Source organism: Pseudopipra pipra, chromosome 4, assembly GCF_036250125.1.
Source record: "Pseudopipra pipra isolate bDixPip1 chromosome 4, bDixPip1.hap1, whole genome shotgun sequence".
In the NCBI taxonomy this organism is placed as follows: Eukaryota; Metazoa; Chordata; class Aves; order Passeriformes; family Pipridae; genus Pseudopipra; species Pseudopipra pipra.
In genome coordinates, this window is record NC_087552.1 from 45,808,566 (window position 1) to 45,834,552 (window position 25,987).

General features: G+C 34.7%; 1 protein-coding gene across 2 annotated transcripts in view; it reads right to left on the reverse strand.

The window, feature by feature from the left end:
* The window catches only part of MICU3 (mitochondrial calcium uptake family member 3), a 54,383-nt gene that overhangs the window by 24,066 nt on the left and 4,330 nt on the right, over nucleotides 1-25,987 (reverse strand). For both annotated transcript variants that reach the window (XM_064652780.1, XM_064652779.1), the window contains exons 2-9: nucleotides 18,390-18,543; nucleotides 14,406-14,437; nucleotides 13,562-13,640; nucleotides 10,002-10,049; nucleotides 8,601-8,683; nucleotides 4,405-4,476; nucleotides 3,083-3,121; nucleotides 597-692 (exon numbers count right to left, since the gene is read on the reverse strand). In XM_064652780.1, the coding sequence (XP_064508850.1) occupies nucleotides 597-692; nucleotides 3,083-3,121; nucleotides 4,405-4,476; nucleotides 8,601-8,683; nucleotides 10,002-10,049; nucleotides 13,562-13,640; nucleotides 14,406-14,437; nucleotides 18,390-18,543 (603 nt within the window). The remainder of the gene's footprint in view (nucleotides 1-596; nucleotides 693-3,082; nucleotides 3,122-4,404; nucleotides 4,477-8,600; nucleotides 8,684-10,001; nucleotides 10,050-13,561; nucleotides 13,641-14,405; nucleotides 14,438-18,389; nucleotides 18,544-25,987) is intronic.

Sequence of the window (25,987 nt, forward strand, 5' to 3'; positions counted from 1 at the left end):
TCTCACCCTCTGAAATGATCGATACAAATAAATGTCTTACCCAATTATCTGGAAGCAGATCACGAAACATTAATTATTAGAATTTAAATCACTATGGAAAAAATATTGACTCATGTTTTGGTTACCTTAAAACATTCCTGGTTTTCTCCAATAATTAAAACAATCTTTGCATGATACTTTTTGTGAACATAGGCTCAGATAACATATAAAAAGTGCATTAAGCTTAAAGGGCTGCAAGTCTCATTAAAGTTGTCATATCACTAGACCAAGTCTAAACGGCAAAGTTTCTGAAATTACTTCTCCAACTGTGAAATACCATCACTATTACTGTTAGAAAATGCTTCTTATAGTGAGGACTGAAGAGGACTTCATCTTCCAACTCTTTCAAAAGGTAACTGCTTTTTCTTGGAAATGACAACTTTCAATTATTGAACTGCACAGAATCAAATGCATTTTATCTGAGAACTTCAGGTTTAAAAAACAAAGTAATTAAAAGGAAGAAAAGAAACAAGGTGCATAAAATAGGAAAATAATCAGAACAGAAATAAATAAAATAGAAGTCTGTTTATGGACCAGAGACAGAGGTTGTCTTATACCTCTGCAAGGTCCGAAAAGAGTGCTTGGCTTGTGCTACGTCTCAGAGTATCCCAATAGCTTCTGGGGACAAGGTCCTCTCCTTCTGTTTTAAGAACCTGCAGTTTCAAGAAGCACAATTGTTTGAAAAACAAAGAACAACAGAAAACCCACTTATAAACTTTAAGATATTTTCCAATTGATCTTCAAAAGCATGGCTTCATTCTCTTGCTTCTAAACAGAAATTTCAACCCAGTTACATAACAATGAAAGAACACTGGTCTATCACAGCTACTTGCTTATTACTCTTGGTGGTACCAAAAGTATCACCAGACCCCACTTTCCCAAACAAAATAAATTAGAGAAAGCATAAAGCGAAAATATTTATTAAAATATTTATTAAAAGTACATTTATTAAAAGGAAAATGACCATTTAAACTCAGCGTTTTGCCGTTGTTTTTTCTAATAATTCTGTTTTGTCAAAAATTAATAATTTATAAACTTAAGAAATGTGTTTTGTCCTTGATCAAAATATAAATTTCACCATATATAAAAATAATTTCATCCAAAAATCAGGATGACATCCTTGCACTAATAAAGAAAGGTAGTAAGTTCAACTAATAAGCCTATTAAGTTCAACTTCAACAGTAACATACTTATCAGGAAAACAGTGCATGTCTGATGATCAAACTTACCTTGTCTTGTGAATGAACAGCAGCTCATTCTTTCATGCATACAATTCTGTAATTATCTATCTTAAGTATTCACTGAATTTGTTCTCTTACTGGAGATTTACTTTAGTCAATGGAATTAGTACTTCTGGGTGTGCACATTTTATTTTCATTACATGCATCTCATCATAATTATCATGTTCTGGTTGGCATTTGACCAGTGAAAGCACTCATGCAATACATGCTGAAGCAGTCTTAGACGCAAATGCAGTATGCACCAGAACATGGCTGGAAAGAATTTGCAAATGAAAATACTAAAATATTTATCCCATTTAAAACATCATTCGATGCTTTCTATGGTCTACAGACCTCAACACTTTTCAAAAAGTTAGCATTGTTTTGTAAGACAAAGTGAGGAGAAGGGCCCAACACAGCATGTTGGACCATCCCAGAATTTTAGGGTTGCATCTCCTTGGTCCTGAGCATCTTCAAAACCTTGGGACACCAAGGGAAACTGAAAAGGCTGCTACACTTCTTGTTTCAGTAGGAGAAATAGAACCCCCAAAAATATCAATTTTGGGGGTGAGGGATTTATTGGATACTGTGAATTCCCATACACCTTAGCTTCCTTTGCATGGAGATCTCCATTCAGATAGTAGGAGGGCAAAAAAAAGATCATCATCTTGACCTAGGCATCATCTTGATAAAGTGTTTGGACATGGCTGGAGTCTAGAAGGAGGATTTTTACTAAAGCTGAAAATTATTGTATGAGTAGAATGCCTAACTAGTTTGGTTTCAGTTTGAAATAGGCAGCAGCACAAGAATATGTTAACCGCTGTACAGAATGTTTCACTGCAGTAAGGCCTAATCTGAAATCCATTGAATCATAAGGCCTTACATATTCTACTACATTTTTCTCACAACATCCTGTCAACTGCATCTTTTAATTCAACAGAATTCATTCCTGCATATTGCCCAAACTGTTTGTTTCGACTTCACAGGAAACGAATCTGCACATTCCTATGAGTGATTGTATAAAGAAACAAATTTTAAAACTGGAATTTCACTAGTCATCTAATTCTCAGATTGCATCCCCTCACTTTGAATATCACAATAATCATACCAAAACAAGATTAATTCTTCTATTTAAACATCAAATCAATTTGGTTTTTTTTTTTTAACAGTTTTACTTCTGCCATGATCCAAAAATTAATCAGGTCAAGATGAAGACATTAAAAACCTTAGATCTCTCTCTTGCTGATTCTCTCTCCCACCTCTCAGAAATGACTGAAAAGAAGTTTACTGTCACCTACATAATACAGGGACTATTTTCTGTAAAATCCTATTCTAGTTCAACACTGGAAGTTCTTATGTATTTGTTCTGTAAGCGAAGCACAACAACAGGAAAGCTCTCTTCAGGTTCCCTTTTTCGGGGAAACAAAGAGGTAAAGGATTCATTTGACTAATTATTACTTCACAATATACACAAGTAAACAAGACAGAGCTTAATCAACTGACTCATGCAGGATGACTTAATATACATACATTAATTAAAAAAAAGTCTATAATTTATTAAAATGTATTTTCAACTTTCCCTTAAAAATATTGTTTCCTTCATATATAAATAAAGAGAACAATCTCTCCTTCTGGTAGGCTTGCCTGTTCATAACATGTGCAATGAGCATGCACAATCTTTTACACAGGTAAAGATCCCTCGCATTTTTACAGATTAGCAGAAGTAATTTACTTCATGAAAAAGATAAATATAGTAAATTTTCTTATAGCATATTATCTCACTGGTGAAGACTGCATCAATTGAAAATAATTAGAGTACATACACTGTTAGTAGAAGTATGATATCCATAAAGTTGAAGACGCTGACATACAGCAAAAATGGGCCAAGCCAAGTATCACACGTCAGAATGAAGACAAAAGAAGGGAGAAAAAAAAAGACAACAAAATAGGTTAAGACAAGCAAACCTTTACTTTCTATATTACTAGTCTTTTTGGTTTTTTGTTTGCAAAATGACAGTGAAGAAAAAATGGTTTATTTTCAATCTCATTCTTCAAATTTTCAAAAGAGAAGTACAGATTTGTAGAAGTTACTCTCAGGAGAAACGTGCAATTTTGCAATCTTTATGTTTTCCAAAAGCTCTTCCCTTGTGTGTACATTTCCTTTTTTCAAAATAAACAATGTGTGTGAGATTCAACAACTGACCTAGCATTTTGAAAAGCTGAGCAGGAGAGGGTGGGAAGGTTTAAAAAGTATTAATTCTTGAAATTCAAAATTCTTATGATTTCAGGGACAGAGAACTGAGATCAAGCATCTACGGTTGCAAAAGGATAATGGACACCATGAGAAGTTCCGTGCATGTGTCAAAATGTTTCTTATAGCAAAGAATTTTTTCCATAAATATGCAAATTGCAAATGAACGTGGTTTGTTCTGCTGTGGGCTTGACAGACATTTGTACCCAATTTTTACTTTTCCAGTAGCAGAATAAGTACCTGCTACTGCTGCCATCCTTCAGACAAACCACCACAGACTCATTTATTTCTGACTTACTTTTCTTATGTCTATAAGAAATGCAAATTTGACATCATGTGAGTATCCAATATTCCATAAAAATCTATTCAGATTCATATATATAACTGAAAATATTTTGCATTGGTCATAAGCCTTATTTAGTAAAGACTTAAATTTGAAAATAGAATCTAAGTTCACTTGTAATATTTCATAATCTATTTTAAAACTATTGATAACAAGCATCAGGACCAGTATGTCTACATGAACAGCTTTAGTTAGTTATGAAAGCAAGAGTCTTGGTCTTGTCACCAAGATCTCTCACTGGGTCATTACTATTAACTTTTCCCTAGATTTAAAGACTCCAAATGCAACCAATGGTACTGTCATAACATGTCATAACCATATTTAAACATTATTTTTTCCTTTATATAATACACTTACTTTTTTTTTTTCAGCAACTGCAGTTTAGGATAAATGCTTTTTTTCTACATATAAGGTTATGCATATTCTTTTAACAATATGAATTTAGTGTTTGAAAAAAAATAGTGATTAGTGAAATATATACACACACAATTTTGTCCTACATTGAAGAAAGTAAACCAACTCCCAGATGCAACTATTCTGATTTTACTTACCAGCATTGCACGTTTTTCTTCATCTCCTCGTTTTTCTCTCTTCTCATTTTTTTTCCTGAAGATCTCTTGGAGCTAAAAACCAAACCATTTTATGCATATTTAGTGTTCAGGCTATTTCACATGCATAACAACCTTTCATCATGAGGAAACTACAAACAGGATTAAAATGTAGCTCTTTACTAAAATAGTGGTGTTTCAATGATCTTTTATTGTTCATAGTCATGCCTTTATGTTCTTTCTGTGACTTAAACCATCCCACAGAAAGGAAAAAGGAAATATTTTTTTCCACAAAGGAAGGCTAACAATTCTACTTGGGAGCACAATATTAAGAACATCCTATTTAGCCAATCTGACCTATATAAAATGGGGGAGTTCCAGCCTTTTTCACCACCTCAAGGCACATTCTTTCTTGTTGGGTACTAATTAGTATCTGTGTAGTTACACCGTCAGCTGGATCAATCTTTTTTTCATACTGTTAGTTTCCAACCTGATCAGTTCTTAACTCCTGCTGGCACAAGGGAGGGGTTGAAACACCTGTTGGCCGTGAAACATTCCCCTTCAGCACCAACAGACTACTACTCAAGAGTAATTTATCAAGTACCCTTTTTTTTCAAGTCTGTTCAAAGAATACCTTCAGGTCTTGTAAAATACCCCTTTCACAACTATCTCAACATTAAGAGCTTTAAACATGACTTCTGAGAAAACCTCAAATACAAGATTTCAAACATAGATTCTTGAGCATATTTATTTTTATAAAGTCTTCAGACTATGAACTGGTTTGTACTTATCTTTCTTTGTAAGTATCTGTTTTATTTAGATCTTTTTATTTATAGTAACACCGATTAATATTCCCAAACCATTGGAAAAAAGTGTCACAGTGTTTACTCCTCATAGCAAGAGAGTGCAGTATTAACTATGATATCACCTAGACCTCTACCAGTAAACTTCAGTTTTTAAAAAACTGCAGGTGAAAATATTGTACTGTCACTTGTAGCATTTGTTATCCTCTAAGTGGGCTGGAAAAAGAATAAATACTGCAGCTGACAAAGTCATCCTATCTGGAATACGGTATTTTCAGAACCAAACACCATGGCATACAGACACAATTGTGGCAGTCCTTTCAAAGACCTGATTTTACCTACCAAGAGTCTGATAAAACCTGATACTGTCATGGCATCCACACAGCTCCCCAGGGATCGGAGTGTGAAACATAAAGTGTGTGAGATAAATTTTGCAAGGAAATTTTCCAAACTAAATTTCAAGATATCACTATTTCAGAGAAGGCAGATGACTAAGACAAGGGGATCAGCAAGCTTTACTGCAGGCGTATGACAATACTGAAACAAAAGAATACAGCGTTTAGCGATTAAGTAGCAAAACACATTTATAAAAAACATGTTATGAATTACTAACATTGACTACAGTGTTCTGGAATTTCCTATAAGGCAAATACAGACCAGAATATTTTGTGTGTCACTATACCTGTTTTTGAGTATGGATAAACTTACAGATCTTGATATTTTTTTCTAATTTTTTGCAAAGCTTCACGCCCAAATTACTGTAACTTATGCTGACAAGGAAAGAGTCATGACAGGACATCTAGCTGTATGGCCTAGAGTATTACACAGTTTGCAACCCAGAACAATGGAAAGAAAAGAGTTAAATGAAGAGAGAGAAGTAGAAAGAAAGTCCCTTGTGAAAAGTGAAGTGACACGACATCAAGCAGGAGCAAAGAGTGGCAGTAATTGAAAAACCAAAAAAGACTAGTAAAAAGCAATGCATCCTTGGATGTATTTTCCCTGCCACAGAGGCAAAGGGAGTAGGATTCTGTTGCATACATCATTAAAGCACTTGCTAAACTTCTGGAAATGGATCTTTTGTTCAGAAAGGGTGCTATAGGATACCAGCGAGTAAAAAAGTGAATTCAAAAAGGGTCTAGGAGTACTTTCATAGGAACATTGTTTGAAACAGGATAATGGGACTGACTACCGCAGGCAGCAAAAACAGGATCTCCTGTAACAAGGCAACACAATACGTCTGTTCCCTGACCTCAACCCTATTACATAAGCAAAAAGGGAAGCACAAACACCATGGAATTAGTTTACAAAAACACTAAAGCTGCTAACAGAAAAATTAACAGAATTTTAACTCTTCGCTACATGTACTATTTTCCTCAAGAATCACCCAACATGTGATCCCAAAACAAAACTCTTTAAAGTCTCTTTATTTGCAAAACTGAATAGTATTAACTGTACTTCCAATTTTGTGTTGATAGTTGCCTGTAATCTATGGATAAATACTTTGCAAATGCTGGACCAAGTTCAAATGGTATCTTTTGAACAGCCTCCTGCTTCCAGGCAGAGAGGGTATGACGCATCATATTCAAAGTGAGTACAGAAGCCAAATGTATCCTCTGGGGTCAACTCTATCACAGTTGCAGCATCACTGATTCAACTGCTATTTTCAAATTTACTTTTAATTACACAAACATTATCTATCTACCTACCTACTTCAATCTTTTTCACTTCAGATCTACCATTCTGACTTACAGGTTTTGAACTAATTTTTAAGTGTCACTGACACTCTAATGAAGCAGAGTTATGCTCAGGTTTAATCTATATGACTTTGTTAAATACAATCATAGGTGGAGGACAGTATATCTAATGTTTGAAAATTCTCCTTTCTTTTTTTAATGCACCAAGTCTCCTAAGAGAAAACGTATAAGGAGAATTTTTTGCCACGGACCATGACAGACAGTAAATACATAGCAGGATGTGAAGGAGACTATAAAAACATAGTTAGAAAGAAAGATGCAATATCCATAGTTAAATGTTGTCCTTACTTCCCACTTCACATGCTTATTTTACTTCATTTTTAGCATTAGTTTCTGAAAGATGAAGCCTCCTGCTTTAATTTTCTCCCATTAGCTGTTGTGATGGAAGTCCTTTTTTTAAAACAAAAAAAGTTTTCAGTATTCCACTACATTCTGTGTTATTGAATCATTAGAAGTCTTCTTTTTTTTTCTTCTTCGTCTATTTTTCCTTTTGCTAATTAATCCAATGCTTGCTATTTTGTTCCTCCAATTGGAGATGCTTATTAGGAATTAGCACATACAAGGATGCGTACATTTAAAATTAGAAGACAAAAAAGTTATCAGCATGCCACAATTTGCAAGTGGTTTCACCTTCCAAAATAAATGACACCTGTTCTGCTTAAGCTATGTCACCAGAAAACAAGCCCCCAGACCTCACATGTAACTTCCTTGAAAAGGAGAACTGAGGGAAGTTCAGTCCTTAAAACTAAGTACAGTTTCTTTCACATTTTTGTTTTCTTTAGGTTAGCATAGTTTATCTGAATCAATTATGAAACTGCACACAGGAAATTAGGGTGTCTTTGTTTTAAATAAAATGGGATCAGACACTTAAATACATTCCATGTGTCTGTTTCGTTCTTTATATTTTGTTCCATCTTTTTCAGTGTGGCAGTGGACTTTTTCTCATGTGTATTTACTGTATTTATTTATAAGCTCAACTACATAAAACTCTGTGAAGATAAAATTTATGTCTTCTGCAAATGTCTTTTTTTTATGAGCATCTGATTTGATTCTTGTATATATTTTATTAATCATCTGTACTTGTTCAGTAAAAAATAAAGGCCTTGTGCAGTTTACACCACTAACCACAAAATTTTAGATGTTAGTTTCTAGAGAACCTGAACTAGATATATGTACAATATGTTTTATTTAATTACAAATCTTGTCCAAAACAGGTGATAGTGTCCCATTATGTCAGTCAATATTTTCAGGTTACTTGAAATTATCAGGAGAATGAATGGCAAAGTGAAGTGGTCTCCCAGGAATAGATTCTTTTGCAAGTCCCTTATGATTATAGCAATTAAGTAACTCTGCTGACAATTGATACAGCTATATTAGTTTAATAGCCTAACTATATGTGAATGTAGAAGCAATTAAAAAGATACAGAATAAAAACTGGAATTAAGCTTAAAAAATCATTATATACAACACATCCATGCACTGTAAGAAGGAGCTACTATTTTCAATTAACATTATAATAACCACTTATATTAAATAAGGCAAATAAACAACAGCACTCAATGAAGAATAGCTTGTATGCTCATAAATATTGACACCATTACATTTGTTTCAAGATTACTTCAAAACCTGAAAATATACGTACCACTAAGAATTCCTTTTTGTCCACCATTTCATTGCCATCCGTATCAAACATGTTGAAAGCAATTCTAAAACCTGCATGTGGCTCTGCCAAAAAAAATCCCATTCAATTATTTATTTACTTGGGAAGAAAGCAAATATAAAACTCTAGGGAATTATTCAATGTCCATTTATAAAAGCCATACCCTCAGCTAATGTACATCAGTACATTTGTGTACATGGTAAATGCAAATCGTAGCATCTGTAAAACAGTATTACCCGTGTTATGCCAACAGAAGGCGTGCTCACAAAAGTAGAAATAGAACATGAAATATCCAAGAATAATATCTCACAGTAATGGCTGGTTAGATAGTTAAGACTGTTCATAGGCAGCATCCATTTTATGTTACAAAACCAGATTTGTAGAAAATACATTTTCTATTAAAACACAGTGTTTTAAAAAGACACTTTTAAAGATTTTGCAAAAAAGTTACAGGATCCAACAGCTTCTGATCAAAATAAATGCTATGCAGAAAGACATCCAACATTTTCTTGTTTACATGCTTAGAGCCATTGAAGTTTGAGACCACGTTAGAATTTTAAATTATTTCTGAAACATGGGGATTTTGAAGGTAACTGGAAGTGAAGCCTTTAGGCAACATTTTGGTGACACTCAGAGATTTGAAATATGGATGAATTATGGCCAAAAGTTAACCCAGGTAACAAAGAAGTAACAGAAGAATATCCATTGAGCTGGAGTTGGAGATGAGTTTAGGGTCAAGTTCCTGCTCTGATTCCTAACAGGAATCCAGATCATGTCTGATGAAAACCCACTATGAATCCAATAGAAATGGTTTAATTACATACAAATGAAAGACAAATAAAATTCTTTGCTCCTTCCCAAAAAACACATCTCAAAATATCAAAAGTCTGTATCAGGCTCAGTTCAGTCTAACTCTATTCTAATTCAGTTTTATGGGTGATAAAAGCATAATTATTCAATTTTGTTAGTGTTTTCTAACATAAATACTTTATATTTTATTATTGTCTCATTGATGTTACCTATCAGGCACTAATAGGTGAAACAAGTAATAATGGGTATCCTTCTCCCTGTATTGTGTCCCTTATGAATGTCAGCAAATTTAGCTTGAAATTTTATAGAAATTTCAAACAAGAAAATAAACTTAAGCTCTTAACTGGGCTTTAGCTGAAGTGTATAGTTTGGCTTCCTCAACATTTCAATAAACATAACACAAGATTCCACTAGGGCAAAAGAGGTTCAAATGGACATAGAGATGTATGATATAGTTTTTTCAATACTGGGATATGCGGGATAAGGGTAAGAATATTTTAACATACAGCAACACATTCAGAGAGTAGAAATTTGTAATGAATCTTTTAGGGTTTTTTCTCCAAAAATACTTACTTGTTAAAATACATAAGAGGAATAAATATTCTGTGTAAGATATCACACCTGAAGACAAAACAAAAAGTTATGTCATATTAGTTTCACTTTATCTTTATATCCTAAACTTGAAACCATTAAGTCTATGTATAAGGAGAATTTTTGTACGTGTGCATATGCATATTCATACTTGTGTGCATATAACTGTATTCAACCTGTTAAATGAGTTATTTGTCTAAAATATTGAACTGGAGTGTGGGGCTTTTTGTTTTTTTTAGTATTTTAGGGGAGGAGTACATTAAATATGGCAAATAAACAACTAGAGTCGGTGGAAAATGGCTCATTAAACAGAAGTTGGATAGATTCTTAAAAGCTAATATAAATGATTTATTAAATTTTCTTTGCAAAAACCCCACCAATAGTTCATGACAACACTCTCTAACAGTATGAAAAGACTTAACTTGGAGAACATTAACAGTGCTCCCTCCTGATACATCCCATTTGAATACAGTTCTTGACTTCAATATGTGGTTTTTAAGTGCATTATATTAACAGAAAACTTGGTCTCGTGTTACTTATGAAAGCACAGATTCTGGCTTTTAAGTTGACCTTGTATGAACCTTTTCATAATAATGACGAGAAATTCATATTAAAACTCTTAGTAAATATATGTGTAATTTGTTAAATATTTTTAAAGCCTGTTAAAGACATTTGTTCAGAAGACCTGTACAAGGAATATGTTCTAGGCTTTTCATCTTCTACAAGATGTCAAAAGGGAATCATAGTGTGGAATGGCACTTCCTTTTCTCTTCAGAAGCGACTAAGGCAAAATTTAAATAAGAGCTGAAGTCAATCCCCAAATACTACGTCTGGTACCATAAGCTGTACTTGTGCTTTTCTAGTTCTGAAGTAAGGGGTAAAAAGAGACAACTTTTCAAAATGCCCAGAGCGGCAACAACGAGGAGCATCTTACAGTTCAGTAAGAACTGAAAACAATGACTTGCAGCTCCCCCAAAAGCCCTTAGCTCCAGTGATCTTTGAGGCTGAACTAGGAAAACATGTTCCTTATTTCTAACAAATTGATTTTGTCTGCCCTCCAAAACCAGAACTGTTAAGTCAGTCCACAATATTAGACTATTTCAAAAGAGAAAAAAAAAAAGTATTTAGATGCCTGAGAGTAAAGATGTCTATCAGCTGGGATTTTCAGAAGTTGCTGGCTGTCTCCTTGATTTCAGTCCAAGTCAGGTGCAAAAGTTTTTCCAAAAACAGCCAAATCTTTGGATGTTTAAATATCTTTTAAAATCTGACTTAACTGAGTGTGTGACAAACTATGCAAATAGTCATCTGAACTTTTTTTTACACTGAAAAATCTGTACAATTCAAACTCAAAACATCGTATCATTCATGTGGATTTTACTTCCGTTATACTTCATTTCCCATCTTTTGATCCAAAAGCAAATTTAAGTCTTCACGACCAAGATTTTATTACTACTAGTAGATCTAGTTAGGAAAGTTACTAAGCATTTTTAATACCACCTACTCTTTTCCTCAATTTACATATAGCTCCACACTGAAGACTGGCAAAGATTAAATAAAGGCATTTAAATAGTACACACTCTTATGCTTTATCTTCTTGATTTTATACAGCAGCTTGCAGAAATTAGTTTTCAAAGACCTGCTATCAAGAAATCATATACCTCAAAGGTTCTCATTCAGTGATGTAAAACCTTCTTTAATGACCAGTCAATAAATGTAAATATATATTTTTGGCTTTTTGATGACACCTTCTTTGTTGTAAAACAGAGAAAGAAAGTGCAATTGTCAAGTAGTCCATCACAGTATGAAGAGAGCAATACAAAAGCCTTGAAAGCATTCTCTCCTTTTGTTTGTACTGGTGTATTGTAGCTGCAGACAGATAGTTCTGGTTGATTGCTCTGAGTGTTATGGGAGAGAGGCTCTGAAATGATGATTGAAGGGAAGAAAAGCTTACACTATGGTCAGAAAGAAGAGAAGGAGGGCACTCAAGGATAAGACATAAAAAACTTAAGGACAATGGGCATAAATCTGTGTGGTTTATCTGAATTAAATAAATCCAAGGGAAAATAAATGGACATAGGCTTTTGCTACTTGCTTCGTATGTGCATGTTTTAAATAAAATGAGTAAAGTAATAAATAAAAAACCCCAACTAAATTAGAATTAAGGAGAGCTGAATTCTATTCCCATTCCTTTCACTGGCTTACTGAATGACATTATCAGTCCTAAGACCCATCGTATTTTCTCATATTATGTATAAAACTGGACAACAGAACTCACTTTTTTAGAAAGCATGCTGAAAAAATATCTAACTGCTGAAGTTTGTTACTAATTTTACCAGCTTGTTACGACAGTTTTGAGTCCTCCTAATTCCATCAACTTCTATAGAACTTCTCTGGCAGAAAACTGGAGTAAGATACTGTTGAATCAAGGCTGTGCATATTGCAGACATTTTATTACAGGCTTAACAAGCAACATCCAGACATGTTTTTTTAAAACTGATAATGTATTGATTCAAGAGATTCTGAGGTTGAATTTTTATGCAATTGATATTTCAAAAGTCAGCTAGATTATACAGAAAGCAGCCTAGAGCAAAGAAATACATGGAAATACAGTGCAAAGATGTGCCGATTTCTGCTTCTCTAGAGTTCTGGCTGCACACTGAGAAAAAAAAAGGGAGTGTCTTCATGCACTAGAGATTCTAGCCTAGGATCCTCCTCTGAGAGTAGGTTTATACTACTTAGTCCTTTAATAAATTTGAGCTGCATTTGATTGGAATTTTGTTGCTGGCATATTTATTTTAAACATCCATAAATTGTCTTTATTTTATAGCAAGTACTTGTGGCTGCTTTTAAAAATGTTTCAAACACTCCACCAGACCTTTGCCATTCTGAATATAAGCAAATAAATATGTGGATAATTTATCATAAATAGCTTTTAAATGTCTGTACAAGCCATCATTGTTTTTCACACTCTATATTTTTGGTTTTGAAGTTTTGATAGAGCTTATTAAGAAAGAAAAAAAAAAGAGGAGACCAGGAGTGACTCTTGGCTCTTCATTTACCAATAGTGTGAGTTTTAAAAGCTATCAAAGCCCTCATCTGCAGATCTTAAAGGGATATATAGCATTTCTGAAATTGTCACTTTGTGTTGTGTACAAAATGCTTATTCAGTGATATACAATACCATTACCGTCTTTGGAAATAAATCATATTATCAAACTTATTAAAAAAAAAAAGATATTGTGTCTTTATTAAAATACTCTGTCTATATACCATTCCTTGCAACAAACTGAACCTGAAACATTTAACATGAGTTTAACAAACTCTAAGACACAAATTCACCTGAAGAGGCTAGCTGTAAGATGGCATCATTAAAACGCTGTAGAGATTAAAAGGAATTTTTCCATGCTGTAAAATGGAGAAAGCAAGGACAAACTTTTTATCTTTTTGAAATTGTGATGCATATGAAAGTACAACTTCACTTTAACCACAACAAATTAATACAGTGATAATTTGGTTCAGGAAAATAAGTTTTCATCAATCACCTTTCTCATTAAGGTTACGGAAAAGTTTGGATGATCCTTTCCAAACTGGTGGTGTCTCCATAAGGATCTGATTCAGTTCCTAAAAAATAAGATTTAAAAAATATAAAAGCATATAGTTCAATATTTAATGAAGAAGTCAACACATTACGAGTAAATTCTAGGAAATCAATATAAAAGATAAGAAACTGCAAGCAAATTACCAGTTAATTTAACTGCAGTTACCACAATCATTTTGAAAGAACTCAAGCACCATATAAATTTTGCACACACAATTATTGCAAGTATTACTCATCTGCATGAATGCAATGTATTTGTGGCTGGAATTACTCACCACTGATCATATTCAGTGAAGCCAAGGATAAGTTTCCCTGCATTTCAGTAAAGTCTTCATACAAAATCCAAGCAACTGTTCTTTTAAAACACTCAGCCCGAACTAAAGCAAACTTCACCCATGAATATGAATGTACTTTCCTTAAAATACAGGGAAACAGAGTGCTTCTGCAGTTATAGAAATGTAGGGGGGGAAAAAAAAAGTAAGAGGCACTTAAACACCACAAAAAGGGAGAGAGTGGCTTAAGTATTTCAGTCAGTTTGGGATACACCTGTTACACCTAAACACTAAGAAACGCAGGTAGATATCGACTGAGGAAGCAACTGTCAAAGGCTAGATGAATTCAGTAAATAACAGGCACAACTGCTAAAGCATCTTAGAGATTCTGGATTCCACTGACTCTGAAGTGACAACAATGCAGAAATTAAAACTCTCCTGTGACTCTGTTTACATACTGAATGAAAGTAACTATCAAAATATACGGTTATAAGACACACAGGAATTAATGCCCACCTGCTTTGAAAGGGATCGCCACTTTTTAGCACCTGCAACAAAAGACAAAGTCATGAGCTCACAGCATTTAGTTTTGCCAATGTGATGTCATAAAAATTAGACTGCATTACACTGTGTTTTCAAGACAAAGAAGTAGTATTTTCCTTACTCCATGAGTATAACCTTTAATTTGCTTCCAAAAAAATTCTCTTTACGTTATTTAAAAAAAAATAGCTTCATACCTGAAGTCCTAACTTTAAAGAAACAATTCAGATGTATAGTTTTTAATCCAACTCTGCTTCAGTGAGAGAAAAGACTTTCAACCTCCAAAATACATCCTTAAAACATTTAACAGGAAATGGTTTCCTGTTTTCAGCTTTCAATATTCTGAAATGATTATTTAGTAGCAGTAGTATTACAATGCAGATTGTAGGGAGACCTAAATTCTGGACCTTGCTTCAGGGACCACTGATACATTTTAAAGCAAACACGGAAAAAAAAAGTCCTTAAAACTACATCAGGCACTAAGACCCTCTTCAGCCCTTCCTAGTAACTCAGATTCATGCTTCCTTTTACAGCCTCTGTCAGGTTCAATTCTTTTTAAGTTATAACAGAAGAGCTTAAGAGGGCCTCCAATTCAGAACTGCTCATTAGCACTGAAAACTGGTTATGACTGACCAGATCTTTTCTTCCTAACATCTTAACTCCAGGCACAGAGGAAAATACTCATATTCAACAAGAGTTGTACATAACCATTCAAGAATTCAAACCTTGAGGTCTATCCCCACCCTCTCAAGACAAATATTTGCACAGATGCAATAATATTAAGACACGGCTCTGTGAATATCAGAATTCACAAGGGTACAAAAAGTAGCATTGCATGTGATCAAATCCATAAATTTTTGGTGGGTAAAGGCTCCTTTTTGTAGAGCAAAACACACTGTGGTACTAGAAATCCCTTTCCCATGCTCCATTAAATAATTAACACAATACAGAAGCTACTTACTACAGTCTTTTATTAGTTCATAGTTAAAAACTGACTGAAATTAATTTTACCTCTTGGTAAAGGTTTGCACCAAGGCAGTCCACAAATCCCACTCTAACTATGGGGGAGTTATATCAAACAACATCATAACACAAGCTAACAGATTTTCATATACTTTTCACTTTATTTTTTAAAATTCAATTAAAGTCTTGTCTCAGAAAACTAAATAAACTCCCCCAAAACGACCTCATTTACCATACAAATCCATATATGGATTGGAGAATATATATATATATCTATCTATCTAATTTATATATCTAATTTTATATCTAATATATATATCTAATTTATATATCTAATTTTCCAATCAGATAATGTTCCAGTCTCACACATTATATACGTATTTTCTTTCTAGACAAGTCAGTGAAGGTCTAAGTGTATATTCATACTTCTTACAGCTAAGGCTAAAATTACTGTAGTTAGCACTACAGGGAACAAAATATATTTCCTCTTCTCATAACTGGCTGATACGAATGTATCAAGCTTGACTCTTAAAAATATTATATTTTCCCAAATGAAAGCCTGCACCATAAAGACAGCAGCAAGTTAATTATAGCATTTATTTTCTACTTTCTATAATAAATGCCTGGAGTAAAAAGCTTCACTTTATAAGAGAAAATATACTCTTATAATATTAGTTAGTGTTTAATCAAAAAAGGAAGTGAACACCCTCTTGACTTTTGTAGGGTTTACATGATTTCCAAAGTAAATCAATCACAATAGACGCATTCACTCCATCACGAATCTCATTCAGGTCTAGTATTATTAGCTTTTCTATAAAGCAGACATAAAGAGCTACTATTATTATGCTTCAAAGGAGTTTTGTCAAAAAAGAAAAAATGCCAAGACCTTCCTAGTCTTCATCCATAAAACCTCCCACGTCTATGTTCTTTTTTCTTATGCGAAATATAGATGCTCTAGTATGTCAGACTGAATGGACCCAATTATTTACAACCTGCAACATATTTATACAATGACCCCAAAAATACAAAATAAGATGTTTAGAATGTATTACTTTATTCTGAAAAACACCTTCCTTAAATGCACTGCCTTCAGTAGAGCAAGACAGAAAATTAAGACTTGCTTAAGCAGACAAAGCAGTACTTTGACAATGCTTTGACAGTACTTTGATAATTTTAACAAGGGTTAAAATTATCCCAGTCAGATATGAGAAGCTGGAAGTGGTAATCTGCGGGTCATCTATTTCACCTATTCCTATTTATCAGCCTTCTGTCCAAATGTCCCAGGCAATATGACTTCCACTATAATGAAGTCATTCACTTCTGCTTAGTTACAATCCCTTAAAATAATTGTCAGCCATGTAGTCTCTGATATTAGTCTAAAAATCTAAAGAACATCCAGGTTAGTTTTGCTTTTGGTCTCAGAGGTGAACTGGATGCACAGGAAGGATTTTGATACAAACAAGTTTGCTACACTGAACTCAGAAGGGTGCCTGACTGTTCAGACCTCAGATCTCTTCTCCTTTGTAATGAGATAAACAGAATGTCCTTGTGAGTTAAATGCTTTTTGGTTTGGTTTTGTTTTTAAAATCTGAATACTTGCTTTGATAGAGGAGGAAGCATAAATTTTGTTAGCATGGGAAAATTTTAACAGCAAACCATACATATAGTGTGATCAAGCCAGTCAAACTGTCATAAAATGGAGTTAACCCAAATGTTTAACTGATGTCCAGTACATGTAGCACAAGTGCTTCATGACCATACACAGTGAAACCCAACTCCACAGTAACAGAAAAAGGAAGACCTGAAGGTCTGGGCAGAGGAAGTAGATGTAAATCATCGATATGTATTTGTATTAAATCGTGTGATAAGCAATCTGCTTCCTCTCTTTTAACTGCAAAGCAAAAAAAAAAAAAAAAATTTTGCTTTCTGGTAAGAGTTTCAAAGTTTTGCAAGTTTTCCCCATCTAAGCTCTATCCTCTGTCTTCACTGTTATAACAAGATTATATCTTTATTCAAAAGTTACAGAAGTTTTGATGTGCCATGGCTAAATTCTTTCCCTGTTTCATTACTGTTAGGAGAACAAAGGGAAAAAATTCAACATCTGCACAGAGCTTTAAGCTCTCCTCTGACTGTTTTAGTGCTGCTTTTGACTGTTCTCTATACTAGCTCTGTGGTAGTATAGCTACTAGCTCTGTAGACTTCATGAAGAAAGACCCAAGGTGAGTGATCACACGTCACACCTGAGCAAAGATATTCACATTCCCCAGAAGTTGTGTGCTGCTACCAATGCACTGCAAACCTGAGGGGCCAGAAATCAAACTAGAACCGAAAGGGATCACCTTACTAATCAGTCACTCTTTGATACTTAAAGCAGAGATTTTACAATAAAGGAACTAAAGTTGATAGTTGATTTTTCATTAATTTAACTAACACATAGTACTAACTCTGGCAATGTTAAAGTGTAGAAAGCGGATCTCCCAGGGGACTGAATCTCTCAGTCAAAGCATGTTATTTAGAATGCTGTGATATAGTCAGATAACCTTTGTGGGGCAAAACACTCCAACAGGACAGCAGATGAGAATTTAAGATGGCAACATTCACAAAAAAATGTTATCCTAAGTTATTTAGAGAACTCATATGTTGCCTGTTTATAGAATAACTATAAAGAGAAGGAAGCAAGAGTTTACAGCAATACTGGCCTGCTCTGAAAGGAACTGTGTCCATAGAAATGACACAGCTTGTTGTCTTTCATGACTATTGAGCTGTTTGTGACCTTTACGAGAAGAAAGTTAAACTAATAGCAGATGTTTGCAATCTAGTAGCAATCAAGCATACTGATTGTATGCACTTGGATACCATTAAAAATAAAAATGTGGAAGATGCAGTATCTCTCTACTACAGTCAGAAATAGAAGTAGGAATCAAAAGCAAATGGAAAAATAACATACACTGCTGACATTTTCCCTAGCAATTTTATCATTATAAAACTCCTGCTTACATTTGGGTTCATCACTTGTAACAGCCTGAATGAAGTCATGTGGAGTCATATATAGCTGTCCTTCAAATTCTAAACTGGCAAACATACGAAACCGTTGCTCCCGAGGAGTTGCATAAAGGTGTAAATCTTCAAGGTCTGATCTGCTTTCTGTAACCTTCAAAGACAGAAGGAAACAATTTTAATGTACGAGAAAGGTTTTGGTTTACAATTGGCATTGCCATTCATCATAAAGGAACTGTAAACATAAAGGTGCATAGAGTGCAGTTGTTGGTATTCCACTGTAAATTCTTCTATGAATACTGCTATTTCGAGTATCCAATGCAATTAAAGCTACTGTACTTGGGGGAACAGAAGAAGAGAAGAGCACAATTATACCTGCAGAGTTACAAAAGTATAATATGGCATTATGTTCACACATCAGAAGAGTTTATATATGTCAAGAGTTTCTGGTACATTTACCAGCCAGCTGATTTACATGTCAACTTGGTAGTACAAAATGTTCTGAATTATTATATCTTTGTGTTACACTGCCAAACCTTTGAACAGAAAATATACTACTGCTATCTGAAAAGTTTTTTTAGCCCATAATGAGGCAAGCTGCTCTGTGGAATCAGTATCTTGAAGAAAACATAAGTATCCAATGTTTTTTCAGAGATGAAAACACCAAACCCAAACTGTTTCCTAAAAGGAAGAGCAATGATATAGCTAACTTCTCCCAGAATGCTAAAATAGTAATGCAGCATCTTATCAATGAAATATCCCAAGTTGCTTGTTATTCTTGTCATTTCATGCAGTACCCTAAAATGTCAAACTAAGGAAATGCAACAAGTAGCACATGATTTAACTAATATTATGCTTTCTTTTAACAACTAAGTAACAGACAAACAAACCTTGTTTTTCAGAGAGGCATCTAAACCCAAACAGAAGTTGGAAGATGTCTGCAGTGGCTGTCCACCAAGAGATAACTGACCTCAAATACAAACAGAAATTGGTTTTCCAAAACCCATCTAAGAATAGACTTCCGATTTCAGCAATTAGAAGCAAAGGCACATTTATACCGGACAGTCAAAGAGTGGGGCTCACTTTTCTTCAGCTTTCCAAACAAAGGCCTTAAAAAATAAAGCATGAGTAAGACTACTGCAGTGAAACAAAATTTTATGGCCTCCAGTTATAACTTGGATTAAATTAGATTGTAAAATAGACACATCAAAAATGAATGTGTCTAGAAGAGGTCAAACACTTTCTTTTTGGAAAAAAATTGATTTTATATAGGAGAGTCTTACTACTTCAATACTTTATCTAGGACACTTTCACCAGCCTTGTAGAAGGAAGAAAGACTACTGACTGTCTATTCCTCTTTCTGGACTGTCTCTAGTATTTTTAAAATCATTGCTTTGTGTCTGTATGTGTGAAAATGTTTTGTTTCAATAGAAAACCCTGTCACAGAAAGTGAAAGAAACACTTATACAATAATTTTTCATGAGACTGCTCTACAGACAAATATTCTGCACTTCTGCCTGAGAAGCAGCTTTAAACCTAGACTTTGTGTTTTTTATAATTTTCAAATGATTACCAAATTAAATATGGGGAGAAAAAAAAAATCTAACAGCCAGTTAGATGACTACAAAGTCATCTTTAAATGATAAAAAGAAGCTAAATTCCTTTCTGACATACTCACATGCAAGCCAAAATATTTCTGTCCTATCTCACTGTTTGAATATTTTGGTCTTACTGATCCTTCAGCAGTCCAGTGGCATTCAAGCTATGTCTTCATGAGGGATTTACACAACTCAATTGTTTTGATAGAGCTTGTAGTGACACAACTGATTATCCCTGTATTTGAAGTTTAATAATCTATCTTATTTTTGATACCTGTGTTATTTTATCACTATTACAAACATGCTTTTTGAATACATTCAGGTTGTAAACATGAGTAATAAAGCAATATTTCTGCAAAGTCAATTTTCAGAAAAGAAACTGCTTCAAGGCCATATTACACATGCAGTATGTATAATTGATTGCAATCAGCCCTAATCAATCATACACAATCAAGGGAATCTGTAGATAATGTCTCTCTCAAATATCATCTTAGTTTTGATCACCGTTACCATTTTGAGAACATGTTCAGATTCTTTGCTCTCTCAAGAAATTCTGTCTCAGGTACCACTGCTTAGTATTTTGTTTGAGAGGCTGAGAAAAGCATTTGCTAAATTCTCAGACACATATTTCAACATTATCTTAAGGACTCTACGCTACTACAAGTATAAAATAACATGCTGCAAACATGGAATTTTCAAGACATGCTTAAACTTAATACATGTCAGTACTCAGGTCTGCAAAATCTTAACTTCTGCCTCATATTTCAATCTAGTTTCCCTCTGACTATATAGCAATGCCAATATTTCATGCTCTGGCTCAAAGTCATTGTCACCTGATATGAATACAGACTGCCACCAAAAAGAGTAGTACCTCCCTAAAGGCCCAATACCCACATGCCATTGCTCTGCCACTTTATGTTCATTTTTCCAAGTGTCAAATTAGATAATGGAGCTGGTCTGACTGAGAACTTTTCTCTTGGTGGTGTTATATTTTTAGCCAGATAAATTGCCTGGATCTACTCCACAAGAACAATTACTTGTTTCAAAACCTAGGCCACAGGAACTTACAGATTATGGAAAAGAAAATACCACCTGTTCCAGCAGCAAGCTCCACCTACTTCTAATTAAAGTGAAGGGAAAACTGCAAGCTTAAGCATAATTTTATTCCAAGGAATAAAGACACCACTTTATTTTAAACTCTGTGGTTTTATCTGAAAGAACCAAAACAAGTTATTTCTGCTATTGATCCAACATGAATTTAAATAAATGTACTCAGGGCTTAACATGTATTGGATGACTGGTCCATATACTAAATGTCCAAATAAAAGCAACGTTTGGCTGCAGAAGACTCTAGGCACACACCTTAGTAAACTGACAAATAAAACCATCTTTGGAAATAATATTACTTTTTGTCCAAATGTCTTGTTCGGAGCTTTTCTGCTTCTATTACTGTTTAATAGATTAGGAACTATATGATCTTTAAGGTCCCTTCCAAACCAAAGCACTCTATAATTCTATGAACAAAACACAGAAAGTAGATGTTGGATACCTCTGGGAAGGTAGTGTTGGTGAAGGAGTGAACTGCATTCACTAAGATTGCAATTTGTATTCGAAGTTTCAAGAGCTTATCCACGCTAAATCTCTCTGTAATTACCAACAATATTCAAACAGTTTCATGAAAGTAAATCTCTTTGACAAACAAATGAGGGGAGATTTTTAATGCTTCGTTTACTAACCTGTTGGCAATCCTGCCTACTAATGACTATTATCTTCTATAATGTTATGGTTCTCTGCCTTTTAAAAATGGACACAGCCATTTCCTTCAAGCAGAATGTCACAAATCTCCCAACAGCAGTATCATCGTAATTTTAGATGCAGACCTGCTTTGTAATTAGAAATCGGGGGGGGGGGGGGCGGGGGGGGGGGGAAGACCACAACTGAAACCAAGAATCTAGCTGGTAGACAAAATTTTCATCCTTCCAACTTCACAACTCAAGAAGTAAATAAAAAGAGGCAAGACTGAATTTGTGTGCTCGCGAACAATATATTATCTTTTCCCTATTCTCAAAAAATTCTGAGTGTTAATAGTTGTAATCAAACAACTCATGGTTATCATCCTCCCATCCTTCCTCCCTCAAACTCTGGTACCTTGCTGCTCCATATTTCACCGCCCACTCCCTGTCCTCCTGTGCCATACCCTTGCAGAATGACTGAGGATGGAACACAGCACCTTTTTTGGGGTGTTTAAATCAGCTGAAGAGAAAAAATTATCTTAGCCTACTTTCCTGCTGTTCCCTAACAGAATTGTGCATACATATACCTAACTCCCCCATGGAGAAGACATTTCAAAGCACTTTCTAAAATGGATTCAGCACTTATCTGCAAACCACAATCAGGCAAAGAAAACAGAAGGGAACATTTTCCATAAGAAAGTCCATTTCAACATCAGGTTATTGAAACAAGGTAAGTAAAAATTAAATTGAAGACCAAAGAGTAATTTGGCAGGGTACTTCTCTGAGTAGAGAGTATCATTCTTCAATTATGTGCACTTCCGTTTTCTATCTCTGCTACAAACATATTACGAACAGCCTAAAGTACCTGGGAAAGGTTTCAGAAGTTTCAAATTTATTACAGAAATAAAAATATGATAATGCTCTCTAACATGTTTCAATGACTTAATATAGTTACTAAAAACCCTTTTCTGTAAGTCCTGTATTTAGAGAGGGCCACCTAAAGCCCTACTTCTTCTAATAGTACCACCATATGTGTCACAAAGCAGTAGTCCTTTAGAGGCAGATCTTTTTTACAGACATTTGACATTTTTAAGTCAATCAACTTTGAAATCATTCCTTGCAGAACCTCTTCAGTGACACCCCTCCATATTTCCTCCCTCTTCATAGAAAAAAATCTGAGTGAAGAAAATCTAGGCTTTCTATCAAACAAATTCAGTGTTCAAAATCCTTTCCCATTTTGGGTTCACCTTTCATGTACTGTGTCTACCAACAGAGACAAGTCAAAATGCCCTGAAAGTCTGGTGCTGTCACCAATGGTGTCCATGTATTACTTGAACCATGGCCTAATCTCCATTTCTGGTCCCATGCTTATCTTACTAGCTTTCTTATCTCAGAGACATGCTCAGCCAGAATTTGGTATAACACAAATTAACCTGTATGGCCTTCCAGTGAATCCATGCAATAACTTTACATTGACAGCCTAACACATGGCATGAGCCCACAGTGGCATTAAAATAGCTAAAATTTTACAGCAGTTATGACCCCAAACTATCTGAAAATATCAATAAGTATTAATGATATGTCTCAGATTGACTGTGAGTAAAGTGCAGAAGACAAAATGCTACATAATACTCTTGCTATTAAAAACCACAAATGTTTTTTGTCAAGTGTGAGTCTTGTACTATATTAGGTCAGTAATTTGGAAGTCTTTGTTCTGTGACAAAAAATCTAATTTTCCCACAGAAACAAGCTTAAATCCAGATACAGAAATCCTCTCTTGGAAATTTAAAAAATGATGCCTATAAGCTCATAAAGCTCTACAGAAGTAATCTGCAAGAATCCTTTATCAAAACCCAGAATACTAGTCCAACTCCCAGATTCTGAGAATACCTACAAATAATGCAAAATATTTTACAGAACAAACAGGTAAATATATACATGCTGTTTGCATGTGAGGCAAAACGCTCCAGCAGTATCACATTAAAAAAAATCACAGCTTTGCTGTGTTCCAAGTCAATTCAGTATTCTCTTGCTTTTTCCAACTGAGATAAAGGTGAGACTATTTTAGCTAAAGAAGCCAACATTTACTACTAAAAGTACATTTTGCTTGCAGTCAAAATTATGTTTGTTGTAGTAGTTTAATCTTTAATTTATTTCAAGTGAGTAACTTTCTTTGAATTTTTGCTTGCAAAGTAATCTGTCTTCCATCAATGAGAATCTGTGCAAATCATTAAAATAAAAAGGTTTTCAAAGCAATGCTGTTCCTAACTTCCTTCGTTTATATTTGACTTCAGGCTTATTTAATATGCTCCCATGTAGATAAAAGTAGCACAATTCTGTTTTCATGCTGGGTGGCCAAAAGGTTAAACATCAAGTTCCCAGTGTGGGAAAATCCCAAAGTAGACAAAACTGTTTTGATGCTTACTGAAGTTGTCTTTCTAGCAGACAACTTAGATGTAGTACAGCCAACAATTCTGTTAGTTGATCCCGCTTCACTGAGATACAGACATTATTATATTAAAGTATGTACAAGCAGAGGAAGCTAGAGTGTATCTAAAATGCTGTAAAAAGGGCCATGTTCAAGTACAACTGTGTTACAGGAAATCCTTGGGTAACAGTGTTTAACTGTAAGCACAGCTATTCCAGAAATCCTTCGAAGTAACTATTATGCTAAAATATTCTCCTTCCTTTTCCTTCAGCATGGCTCTCACTACAGCTGGCTGGCAAGCTGTATTCTTCTTGGGATGATGCCAGTGAGGAGCTTCATCTGTGATCAGCTGAAGAGCAAACCATCTTCCTACGTTTGGCAATTGACCTACGACATGAAAAAGCACTTGCTACAAGTGGCTTCTGTAAAAATGATGCTCATGCATCTTTTGGAACAGCATCCTCTTCGAGCAGGCAGGAGAGTCTCTTTCCTAGGGAAGTTTGCCTTGCTTTTTGGAGTTAAAAGTTTTGTTCTTCATTTCATGGAGATGGAAATACATGACATAATGCACTTAGAAATGTGCTGCTACAAATAAACTTGACCTTTTGAGTATTTTCACAAAAAGGGAATTTGACAGTACTGCTGAGGTACGAGGAAAAACCCTCTGGAAACCTCCGAAGTATGCAGCTTCCTTCTCCTGGAAATCAGTGTGCCTTAAAGAAATGTGATAAAGTACACATTCCATGTCTGTCTCTCCCTGCCTCCCTTTTAATACCTAAATTACCTCTAAAGGAAATGACTCTTAGAGACCAACTCCTAAAAATAAATAGAGGCCTGGAGTTCACTACCTTTACGCAATGACAACATGACTACAAAAAAGATCTCTTAGGAGTGCAAGAGGCATCATGTTTATTGCCAAGACCATTTTAATAAGTTTTACTAATAACACTGGACTTCTGGAGGTAAGAAACTGGATGACAGTATTAATTTCTCTGAGGAACTCTGGCACTGGATTATGTTTTTAGAAAATTGTTATATTTCTTTGAAAGAAACATGATACACAGCTGTTCCAACAAGGTAAATACTTCAGAAGCAGTATGTTAGATCAGGGCTCTTCTTGGGTCAATATCATTCTCAGTTACCAGTATAGAGAACCTGTATCAAAATAACAGTTCATTCAAAGAGATTCCTGCTCTGCATAAGCATCTCCTAGACTTTAAAGGAGCTGTCAGCCAGCAGAGCTCTTCCAGTCTTCACCAAAACCTTCAGACACAAAACCAGCACCTCCCAGTGCAGAATTTTACTTTGATTCTGAGGCAGCAGTCTTGGAATTAAAGCTGCTGCTTTATTATAACGTACAAGATTTCACTCAAGGTAATCACATATAAAGCTGTCATGACTGGAATTATTCTCAGAAAGCATCTGGGAAAAGGTAATCCTGTAGGGAGCTTAGCTTCATGCTGCTTCTGTAATAAATTTTACTCTCCACCAGAACACCTCCAATGATATGCTTGATCAAGCAAGTATACTTTTTCACTGATCACACGATCTTTGTCTGATCAAAATGCCTGCTACACCACTGACCCCATATTGGTGATGCATATCATAGCTTACTTGACTTCTAACAAAGAGCATCCTCTCACTCATCTGTACATAAATTCACAAATCTATTGCTCATCAGGTTTCATACTGTAAAAGCCTCATTGAACACAGGGACAGATGTGCAGGCCATTTTGACACATTGTTTCTCTACGAGTCTCAAACACATTTTTTTTCCAGTTACTCTCAAATGGTGTGCCTCATTTCTGAGCTGGCCAAGAAAGTGTCCCATCAACATCT